Source organism: Pituophis catenifer, unplaced genomic scaffold (assembly GCF_029215685.1).
Source record: "Pituophis catenifer annectens isolate HBS135680 unplaced genomic scaffold, rPitCat1.0.hap2 SCAF_3, whole genome shotgun sequence".
NCBI lineage: Eukaryota > Metazoa > Chordata > Lepidosauria > Squamata > Colubridae > Pituophis > Pituophis catenifer.
In genome coordinates, this window is record NW_027256883.1 from 209,614,000 (window position 1) to 209,625,944 (window position 11,945).

At 42.4% G+C, this 11,945-nt stretch overlaps 1 protein-coding gene across 1 annotated transcript in view; it reads right to left on the reverse strand.

Annotated features, from left to right (window-relative positions):
- The window catches only part of LOC139314498 (peroxidasin-like), a 125,115-nt gene extending 116,138 nt beyond the window's left edge, over positions 1-8,977 (reverse strand). The window contains exon 1 of the mRNA XM_070940149.1: positions 8,814-8,977. Within this exon, the coding sequence (XP_070796250.1) occupies positions 8,814-8,977 (164 nt within the window). The remainder of the gene's footprint in view (positions 1-8,813) is intronic.
- Between the last annotated feature and the right edge of the window lie 2,968 nt (positions 8,978-11,945).

The window sequence follows — 11,945 nt, forward strand, 5'->3', positions numbered from 1 at the left end:
TCTATGAACGGTTTTAATGTAGTCGGCTCCACAATTGATAGGGCTTTTGGTTAGGACAGGTAGAGGAAAAAGGACACCGCACTAGGAGGAGACTCTATGGTGGGGGAACTGGACTTCCGGTCGGCTCCAGAATTGAATGGGCGGCTTCCGGTTAGGACCTCTGTGGCTCTTTGAGGGTTTGAGGTTGCTGACCCCTGACTTAAAAACAACTGTGGCAAGGGAGATCATGAAAATGGGCTTAAAATTGACTCAACAGATGTCTCACTTAGCGACATAATTTTTTTGGGGGGGTGTCAGTTGTGGTCGTGAGTTGAGGACTACCTGTATCGGAAAATCTCACAACCTTTTAACCTGTTCGTGTTTAACATATTTTCATCCCTTATAATTCCCACCCGTTTTCAGGACCGGCGCAGGATAATTTTTACAGATGTTCGAGTGACTCATTTTGGCCTCGGTGTGAGGGGTTGTTTTGTAATCAGCTTTTGCGATCTTTTTGCACGAGCAGCTGAGTCTGTGATCTACTGTTTCTTCTGCTTCTTTTGCACTGTCTGTACTCGCAGCCCGCCTGAACATCTGGCTGGATGGTCAAAGGCAGCTAAAACTTTTGCTAAAAGGCCTCAGGGATATTTCTTTCTTTCTTTGCCCCTCCCTACAAATACTTTTTATCTTGATCTGGCTCTGTTTAATATTCAGATTGCACAGCAGGAAAGAAACTTTTTAATTCAATCCCGTCTCCAAGATAAACAAGGGGCCAGATCTTGGAAGAAACCCAATGCCAGTTCGCAAACATTGAGTCTGCAACTAGGAACAGATTAGGTCAAAAGAAAACTCTGGCTAGCTAGAGAAATAAAAGTGGATTTAAAAGAAAAGCATTGGAAATGGCTTGTTTTGCAGAAATCACCTCTTTCAAATCCAGACTTTCTAGCAAAATTGTCTCCTGTCTTGAAGGCTACTTATTAGCTCTACGGGTAGTCCTCAATTTACGACAACAATTGAGCCCAAAACTTCTGTTGCTGAGCAAGACAATTAAGCGAGTTTTGCCCCCATTTTATAACCTTTCTTGCCCCGGTTGTTAAGTGAATCACTGCACTTGTTAACATTAGTAACCCAGTTGTTAAATGAATTTGGGTCCCCCATTTGATTTTGTGTGTCAGAAGGTCGCAAAAAGGGATCACACGATTGTGGGACACTGCAACCGTCATAAATACGAGTCAGTCTAAGTCTTGATCGTGTGACCATGGGGATGCTGCAATGGTCGTTAAGTGTGAAAAATGGTCACAAATCCCTTTTTTCAGTGCTGTTGTAACTTTGGTCACTAAACGAACGGTTGTAAATTGAGGATTACCTGTATTGAAAAGGCTCTAATAAAAAGATGAATCGGTGAAGTGGGAATACAGGTAATCCTCGAGTTATGACCATAATGGAGTACATAAATTGTAAAGATCCTAAAAACCACCATGGTTTTAGGACTTTCTTTTGCAGTGGTCATTAAGCGAACACCAAGGCAGTGGTGGGTTTCAAATTTTTTTACTACCGGTTCTGTGGGTGTGGCTTGGTGGGGCGTGGCGTTGCAGGGGAAGGATACTGCAAAATCTCCATTCCCACCCCACTCCAGGGGAAGGTTACTGCAAAATCCCCATTTCCTCCCAATCAGCTGGGACTCGGGAGGCATGGAATAGATGGGGGCGGGGCCAGTCAGAATTTTTACTACCGGTTCTCCGAACTACTCAAAATTTCCGCTATCGGTTCTCTAGAATTGGTCAGAACCTGCTGAAACCCACCTCTGCACCAAGGTGATTAAGTGGCATGGTTTTGCTAAAATAAAGGAAGCATATGCCAGTTTTCACCAAAACCATCATGACTGTCAGGTGACAGCAGACTGCTGCAAAGAGCCGTAAATGAGGCCGTGTTACGGAGCTCACAAAAATATGGTCATGTGATCTAGTCCCTTAGGCATGAAAGCCAGCTGAGTGACTTTGAGCCACTCACCAGGGGACTGTGAGTTCCAGTCCTGCCTTAGCTACAAAAGCGAGCTGGAAGATTTTGGGCCAATCACCAAGAGACGGTGAGTTTTAGTCCTGCCCTAGGCATAAAAGGTGGCTGGGTGACTGAGCTAATCACCAAGAGACGGTGAGTTCTAGTCCCGCCTTAGGCATGAAAGCCAGCTGGGTGACTTTGGGCCAGTTACTGTCTCTCCACCCAACCCACCTCATAGAGTTATTGTGGGGAAAATAGGAAGAGGAAGGAATATTAAGTACACTTGCTGCCTTGAGTTATTTATAAAAATAATAAAAAGAAGATAAAAAAAGTCAGAAAGGAAGAAAAATGAAGGAACAATAAAAAGGAAAGAAAAAAGAACAAAAAGAAAGGGAAGATAAGGAAAAAGGAAAGGAAGAAAGGAAGGGAGGAAAAAGGAAAGAAGATAGAAAGAAGGAAGAAGAAAGGAAAAGGAAAGGAAGAAGGAAAGAAAAGGAAGGGGACAGTGGTGAAATGTAAAATTTGTTACTACCAGTTCTGTGGGCGTGGCTTGGTGGGGGGGGGTAATGTGACTGTGGGCGTGGCCAACTTTTTTTTTTTTTTTTACTTTTAAAAGCATTTTTTGTACAACCTCTTTGGCCGAAGAGGTTGTAGAAAAAATGCTTTTAAAAATAAAAAAAAGTGCCTCTGATGATTGCGCGGCTCAGCTGGGCATGGGGGGGGCGCAGGGATTTTTGCTACTGGTTCTCTGAACTACCCGCCGCCATTGCTACCGGATCGGGCGATCCGGTCTGAACCGGGAGCATTTCACCCCTGAAAGGGGAGAAGAAAAAAAGAGAAAAAAGAAGGAAGGAAGGAAAAAAGAAAGGAAAGAAAGAAAGGAAGGAAAGAAAGAAAGAAAGGAAAGAAAGAAGAAAGAAAGAAAGAAAGAAAGAAAGAAAGGAAGGAAGGAAGGAAGGAAGGAAGGAAGGAAGGGAAGAAAGAAAGAAAGAGAAAGAAAGAAAGAAAGAAAGAAAGAAAGAAGAAAGAAAGAAAGAAAGAAAGAAAGAAAGAAGAAGAAAGAAAGAAAGAAAGAAAGAAAGAAAGAAAGAAAGAAAGAAGAAAGAAAAAGAAAGAAAGAAAGAAAAAGGAAAGCAGTGAAACAGATGCTCTGCTTTGAAATCCACATCTTGGCAAGACAACATTTGAGTCAATTAGCTGACCCCACCTGTGGGTTCTGCACCGCTGAGTTGCCAATGCACCTCAAGCCAACCGTGACCCCCTTTTCCACGAAACCCAAGCATAAGCCAGCCCCCCTCCCCATTCCACCACCCCCCATCGACTCTGCAAGCTGCAATTCAGTTTTTTTTTCTGGACCGATGCTGAGTTCCTTTCCACGCAGTTGACCTTGGACTTCAAACGGACGCCGTGGAACAAACCAGCCACGGATCTAATTGGGTTTGAAAATTGCAGAGCACAAATGGCCCACAGCTGTTGTTCGCCTTGGAACCCGTTCAGCCCTTCACATTTGGGGCCTCCAAAGCTCCCAGCAGCAGAAGAAGTGCCAAAAAGACAGTTTTGGTCATTCATCCAGCAGGCTGTTTTTCAGAAGAGCTGCGTTTCCTGTGCATTTGCTTCTCTTTGCTGGCCGAATTTGGGGAAGAAGCAGGAGGGGGGGGAGGGAGAAATGCATGGCTTGCTTTAGGGAAAGTTAGGATAATCTGAGGTATTTTCTGCGAGGCAGCAAAGTGGCCTTTGATTAAAAACATGGAACAGATCCCTTGTTCTTTGTTACGAGATGGAAACGGTTCAAGGAGCACATGTTGAAATAAATAAAAATAAATGTAAATGGGATTTTTAAAAAATTATCGGAATATCAGGCGGGTAGTTGAGGCTTTTCAAATATACAAAATGGTGGGCCTAAGCCAGAGGTCTTCAAACTTGGCAGCTTTAAGACTTGTGGACTTCAACTCCCAGAATTCTCCAGCTGGAGAATTCTGGGAGTTGAAGTCCACAAGTCTTAAAGCTGCCAAGTTTGAAGACCTCTGGCCTAAGCAGTGTTTCTGAAACATGACTACTTTTAAGATGGGTGGACTTCAATCCCAGAATTCCCCAGCCAGCCATGCTGACTGGGGAATTCTGGGAGTTGAAGTCCACCCATCTTAAAGTGGTCAAGTTTCAGAAACACTGATTGAAGGGAAAGGAAACCTACTTATTTATCTTTGATGAATATCAGCCAAGATAAAATTTCATTTTTGTTTTCTCTCTACTTTGGTTTTTTTTTTCATTTACACCTCAGCTGCATAGTGGCTAGCTATCCTCCTTTCCTCTTTTAAGTTCTCCAATTAGAGACAAGCACACATCATATATTTTCCACTAGCTCTCTCTCCTCTCAGTTCTTCTGAAGACTCAAATTACAGCAAACCTTGAGGAATATTTTAAATCTAGGCAACCTGATATATCTCTGGTGGATTTTTTTTCCCTAACAAAGATTATTCATTTTGTCCTAATATGTTCTCAAAATGCTCTCTTTAAAAATACAGCCATGCTTCTCATACTTTTAATTATCTTAAATATCAAGATCCTTGAATTACGACCACAAATGACCCCAAAATGTCTGTTGCTAAGTGAGACAGTTGTTCAGGGAATTTTGCTCCATTTTGCGACCTTCTTGCCACATTTGTTGAAATGAATCACCGCGGTTGTTAAATTAGTATATATTTAGGACGGTCGCAACGTCCTGAGGTCATGTGACCCCCCTTTTGCGACCTTCTGACAAGCAGTGTCAATGGGAAAGCCAGATTCACTTAACAACCGTGTTACTTACTTAACAACTGCAGTGATTAACTTAACGGTGGCAAGAAAAGTCGTAAAATGGGGCAAAACTCAACTTCACAATCATCTTACTTAGCAGAAGAAATTTTGAGCTCAATTTTGGCTGTAAGTCGAGGACTACCTGGATAGAGCCCAGCCCAGTCAGGTGGAAACTGTTACCGCCTTCTGAAAATTATATTCTTCTAACGGGTGCAGACAGAGAATGTGCAGCCTACTCCTCTAAAACATGTGGGAATCCTATGTTTACTTTTCCTACCAGTTGCACACTTGATGCTGCTTGCTCTTTTTCACTTCCCATCTGAGCAGAAAAGTTTGACAGACAGAATGCCACGAATAGATGCATGTTTTTCAATCAATCGAAATAGAGTCGGATGGGACCTTGGAGGTCTTCTAGTCCAACCCCCTTCTCAAGCAGGAAACCCTATACCATTTCAGACAAGTGGCAGTCCAGTCTCTTCTTAAAAACCTCCAGGGATGAAGGACCCACAACTTCTGGTGGCAAGCTGTTCCACTGGTTGATTGTCCTCACTGTTAGGCAGTTTCTCCTCAATTCCAGGTTGCTTCTCTCCTTGATGAGTTTCCATTCATTGTTTCTTGTCCTGCCATCTGGTGCTTTGGAGAATAGATTGACTCCCTCTTCTTTGTGGCAACCCTTTAAATACTGGAATATCATGTCCCGCCCTAGTCCTTCTTTTCTCTACTCTGGCCATACCCAATTCCTGCAACCGCTCTTCATATGTTTTAGTTTCCAGGCCCTTAATGCACGAGTGCACGCAATAAATATACGTTTATTAAACATAAACATAAACATAAGTGCACCAGCATGCCTACCGTCCCTGTCCTAATGTTCCTTTTTACTCTTTTCATGTATTCAAATTATGTTTATGCTTTTACCTGTTACCTTATATATGCTTGACAAATAAATAAATAAAATAAATAAATAAATCCCCCAATTCACACAAAACCAGGGGTGAAATCCAGCAGGTTCTGATAGGTTCTAGAGAACCGGTAGCGGAAATTTTGAGTAGTAAAGAAAACTGGCAAATACCACCTCTGGCTGGTCCCAGAGTGTTTTTTTTTTTAAATTTATTTATTTATTTTTATATGCCGCCCTTCTCCAGAGACTCAGGGCGGCTTACAATGCGTTAAGCAATAGCCTTCATACTTTTGTATATTTATACAAAGTCAGCTTATTGCCTCCACAAACTGGGTCCTCATTTCACCTACCTTAGAAAGGATGGAAGGCTGAGTCGACCTTGAGCCTGGTGAGAATTGAACTCGCAGTAATTGCAGGCAGCTGGATGTTAAATGCTGCCTTAGTAGGAGGCATTAGCCTCCTACGCCACTCAGGCTCCCCTCAGAGTGGGGAGGGAATGGGGATTTTCCAAATATCCTTCCCCCAGGAGTGGGGAGGGAATGGGGATTTTGCAGTATTCTTCCCCCAGGACTGGGGAGGGAATGGAGATTTTGCAGTATCCTTCCCCTGCCACGCCCACCAAGCCACACCACGCCCACCAAGCCACACCCACAGAACCAATAATAAAAACATTTTGATTTCACCACTGCACAAAACCCAGAAGGCTTATTACTATGGAATCAAGCTTCGGAAGCGATGCTACGGGACCTGCCCCAACCAGCCTGCGCAAAAAATCATGTTTCCACCTCATTTGGGGAAACGCCCCACAAACCTGTGATAAGGCTGTAACTGTTGGAACGGTTCGAAAAGGAACATTTCCTACGTGCTGTCCCAGGTACTCACATCTCCCTCGCAGCCGTTTGCGAAAGCTCTATCCCTGGATCACCAATTCTCCATCGCACAAAGTTTTCATTCATCCCTTCTGGCCTTTGCAAGATGCCCTCAGGGACAAGGAAACACATCCATATGAATTCTTTTAAAACAAGCTTGCTGTGTTTCTAGAACATACTGTACGAGCTGGAAGGGACCTTGGAGGTCTACTAGTCCAACCCCTTGCTCGAGCAGAGAGACCCTCCCTATACCAGAGGTCTCCAACTATACCAGAGGTCTCCAAACACGGTAACTTTAAGACTTGTGGACTTCAACATGGCTGGCTGGGGAATTCTGGGAGTTGAAGTCCACAAGTCTTAAGTTGCCATGTTTGGAAACCCCTGCCATGTATTAAACTGTCTTTGCATGGAAGTTTCTTGCCATGAACGGTTCTCCTTCTGCTGATCGAAAGTACAGTTGAACCCAAAGAATATGTCTTGACTGAATGGGTGTACATAAAAGGAAACAAGGTGTCCCAAATATCAAAGAAATAGAAAAACATATAGAATCCACCCCGGGCTGGAAGCTGAAATAAAGAGAAAGCAATACATTCTTCTCCCCATTTAGAAATATCTACATCTACATCTACACATACACAGAATGGAATGGAATGGAATGGAATGGAATGGAACAGGATAGGATAGGATAGGATAGGATAGGATAGGATAGGATAGGATAGGATATGGAATGGAATGGAATGGAATGGAATGGAATGGAATGGAATGGAATAGAATAGAATAGAATAGAATAGAATAGAATAGAATAGAATAGGAATAAGGAATAAGGAATAAGGAATAAGGAATAAGGAATAAAAATAGAATAAGGTTAAGACTAAGACTAAGACTAAGACTTAATAGAATAGTATAGAAATAAGGAATAAGAATAGAATAGAATAGAATAGAAATAAGAATAGAACAGAACAGAACAGAATAGAATAGAATAGAATAGAATAGAATAGAATAGAATAGAATAGAATAGAATAGAATAGAATAGAATAGAATTAAGGAAAAAGGAAAAAGGAATAAGGAATAACAATAGAATAAGGCTAAGACTAAGACTAAGACTTAATAAAATAGAATAGAATAGAATAGAAATAAGGAATAAGAATAGAATGAGAATGAGTAGAATAAAATAGAAATAAGGAATAAGAGTAGAATAGAATAGAATAGAATAGAATAGAATAGAATAGAATAGAATAGAATAGAATAGAATAGAATAGGAATAGGAATAGGAATAGGAATAGGAATAGGAATAGGAATAGGAATAGGAATAGGAATAGGATGGAATATTGGCCAAGTGTTATTCAACAAACAAGGAATTTGTTTTTGGTACGTAAACTGTCAGGGTACATAAAAATCAAGAATCATAAGATACATAGTGATAATGATAGGATGCTAAATAAGCAATCAAATCATACTAGGAAACTAAATATAAATCGTAAAACAATATAAGTATAAAACAATATAAGTCGTAAAGATACAAGCAACAAGTTTATAGTCATAAGTAGGAGATAGGTAACAGGAAGGATGAGAAGAATAATAGTAATACAGCCTTAGTAAATAGTTTGACAGTGTTGTGGGAATTAGTTGTTTAGTGATGGCATGCGGGAAAAAACTGTCCTTGTGTCTAGTTGTCCTGATGTTCTGTCTGTCTGTCTGTCTGTCTGTCTGTCTGTCTGTCTGTCTGTCTGTCTGTCTATCTATCCATCCATCCATCATCTATCTATCTATCTATCTATCTATCTATCTATCTATCTATCTATCTATCTATCTATCATCTATCTATCTATCTAACGTGTTTTCCCGAAAATTAGAGCCTGTCTTAAATTTTTTTGATCCCTGAAATAAACGCTTGGCCTTATTGCCATGCGCTCAAAAGCCGGATTGGGTTCATTATCAGGGGATGTCTTATTTTGGGGGAAACAGGATATCTATTTATCCATTCTAGCCATCTAGCTATCTGTCTGGGTAAAACACTTCTGGCTGCTGCTCAAAAGTTTGCCGTTAGAACAGCCCTGAAAAGTATCTTGCTCTTATTCCCCTGCTATTAAAAAAAGAAGAAGAAGCAAATCATTCATTTTTTGCAATCCTAACTATCACATCTGCCACAAGAAGCCTGCTGAAGCCTAGCCAGGTTTCCCTCTCTAGGCTAAACTGGCTCGGAAAAGCTTCGCGTGCCACAGTTTGATTTGAGAAGCGAACCCAGGATTGTAACCCCAAGTAAAACAATTACTTACAGGACGTTTGTGTGCGGTGAGACTTCGGGAACGCTCTCCAGCATCAGATGCATACATCTCACTGTCGTCCTGAAACACAAACATCGGCTGGGACAGAAACTGGCCAAGAGAGGTGTGGAGAGGACAAGCCAAATACTTAAAAAGGCTACAATTGTGCTCAGCATGGTATTTGCTGGAAGGGGGACTCTTCTGCGATTTTCGATCTGCAAAAAAAAAAGAGGCAGGCAGGAATTTCCCAGCTTTAAGAGCGAGCAGGGAGGAGGAGGAGAAGGAGAATACACACACACACACACACACACACACACACACACACACACACACACATGCAGAGAGACACACAAACATATGTTTCCTATTAAGTTTGACAAGCCCCCCCCCTCCCACCCTCCCGGCTTAAGATGCTCATATAACATCTGAGAATGCAATGAGCGACCCTAGTTGGCCTTCGTAATCCATTGCAGTTGGTGGTTAATTTCGCCCTCGGCTCTCTGCCACGACACCAGCAGGGAATGCACTTTCCCTTGGTCACTGGGAGATGTTGACTGTACGTTTCAATCAAACAATGGTGCGTTGCAAAGAGAGGTTGCAGGATTTGGGCAAGGCTAGTCTGTAGAGAAAAGGAGTAGGGGGTGGCAGGATAGCTGTGTTCCCATATATGAGGGGCTGCCACGAAAAAGAGGAGTGGGCCAACTTATTCTCTATAGCAGGAGTCAGCAACCTGTGGCTCTGGAGCCGCATGTGGCTCTTTCACCCCTCTGCTGTGGCTCCCTATCATTCATAATATGCGTCACAACTGCCAATGTGCGACATCCGCCGGCACACGATTTATTGAGCTTTTCAACTCCCGGTAGGCCAATCATGGATAAATCCAAGAAAAGAAAAGTTTCAGAAGAAAACAGAACGTTTACTTCAACTACATATGCTAGTTTTGTGGCCGCTCGAGAAATAGTCCGGCACGGGAAGGGTTTTGTGGCTCCCGGTGTTTTCTTTTCTGTGGGAAACGGGTCCAAATGGCTCTTTGAGTGTTTAAGGTTGCAGACCCCTGCTCTAAAGCACCAGAAGGCAGGATAAGAAACAACGGATGGAAATTGATCAAGGAGAGAAGCAACCTGGAGTTAAGGAGAAACTTCCTAACAGTGAGGACAATTAACCAGTGGAACAACTTGCCTCCAGAAGTTGTAGGTGCTCCAACACTGGAGGGTTTGAAGAGATTGGATAACCATTTGTCTGAAATGGTATAAGGTCCCCGGGGTTGGACTAGAAGACCTCCAAGTTCCCTTCCAGCTTAATTCTGATTCTGATTCTGAAAGTGTGGAAAATAGATGGCTCTTTTGCACTATTCAAGGTGACCCTGAGGACACAACAAACCTCCAGGTGGCCTCAATGTCTCTCTAAAAGAATGCAAATGACCAGCTGTCTGCAAGGAGTATCAATCCTTCCATTCATCGTCGTTCAGTCAGAGCTGAAGAAGCTTCTTGGATGAGAAGCGAAACGTCTTCAAAGAAAAAACAAGAAAGTCCACTTGCCTCTTGAAAAAAAGCACCTTCAGGACAGCCAGGAACTGGATGACTGAGAATCTCTACAGACTTTTAGCTACGCAATTTGGGACGAGCACCCTTTGAACGGTGTGGAAGTAGGAATGGATTTCCAGAGGAAAAAATTGCAGACTACAGGAACCAGGAGCACCACTCAGGTGACCCTGAGGAGACAGATAAACCTCCAAGTGTCTTCAACGGCTCTCTAAAAGAATGCAAATGACCAACTGTCTGCAAGGAGTATCAATCCTTCCATTCATCATCATTCAGTCAGAGCTGAAGAAGCTTCTTGGATGAGAAGCGAAACATCTTCAAAGAAAAAACAAGAAAGTCCACTTGCCTTTTGCAAAAAGCACTTTTGGGACAGCCAGGAACTGGATGACTGAGAATCTTCATAGATATTAAGCGAAATGCTTGTTCGTTAAAGAGCACATTTTGCTGAAAAACGGAAATGCATTTGGGTTCCTGGCAAAGCTCTTCCTAGATTGTGGTTATGTGGTTGTGGGACGCTGCAAATGGTGGTAAATGCAAACCGATTACAGAGCACCCAAAATGCGACCACATGTCCAAAGGGAGGGACACTTCCTTGCATCGGCCCTCTTTGAAAACGGGTTTCAAAATAGCATTACAGGAGCATCCGTCGCAATTTGAAATGGCTGCTAGGTGACTTATTGTAAATTGATTTCCTGTACATAGCGAACTGTTCGAAGTTATGCTGTGTGACTTGCAACTGGTCCTCGCGCTTACGACCATCGCGGCATTCCTCGTGGGCAGTTGGCAACTGAGATGCATTTTATGACCCTTGAGGGCACGCGATCACCTTGTGTGATCCCTTCCACCCGGCTTCCGACAAAGTCAATGGTTTGCTTAACGATGGCATGATTCACTTTACAACCATAACGGTTCGTTTAACAACCAGCGTGAAAAAGGTCATAAAATGGGGTGTAACGCACTTGCCATCCATCTTGCTTAGCAATGGAAATTAGACCCAATTGTGTGTCTAACAGAAACTACGACCCAATTGTGGTCATAAGTCGAGGACTGTTAGGTACTAATGTAGATATTACATTATCCTTGGATTTTCTGCAGAGTTTCTCAGCCCTTGTTTACCAACTCTAAGGCGTCCATCTTTCCCCCTTCCTCAGCAGCAACGGATGGAAACTAATCAAGGAGAGAAGCAACCTAGAACTAAGGAGAAATTCCCTGACATTTATTTATTTATTTATTTATTTATTTATTTATTTATTTATTTATTTATTTATTTATTTATTTGTTCGATTTATATGCCGCCCTTTCGCCTGAGACTCAGGACGGCTTACAATGTGTTAAGCAATAGCCTTCATACTTTTGTATATACCTGCTTAGTAGGGCTTTCGGCCCCCCCAAGCGGTGTTCTTTTTTTATACAAAGTCAGTTTATTGCCCCCACAATCCGGGTCCTCATTTTACCTACCTCGGAAGGATGGAAGGCTGAGTCAACCTTGAGCCTGGGGAGATTTGAACTCGCAATAATTGCAGGCAGCTGGTGCTACTTAACAGCATTTTAGTTTGCTGCGCCACCAAGGCTCTTAATTAGAACAATTAATCAATGGATCATC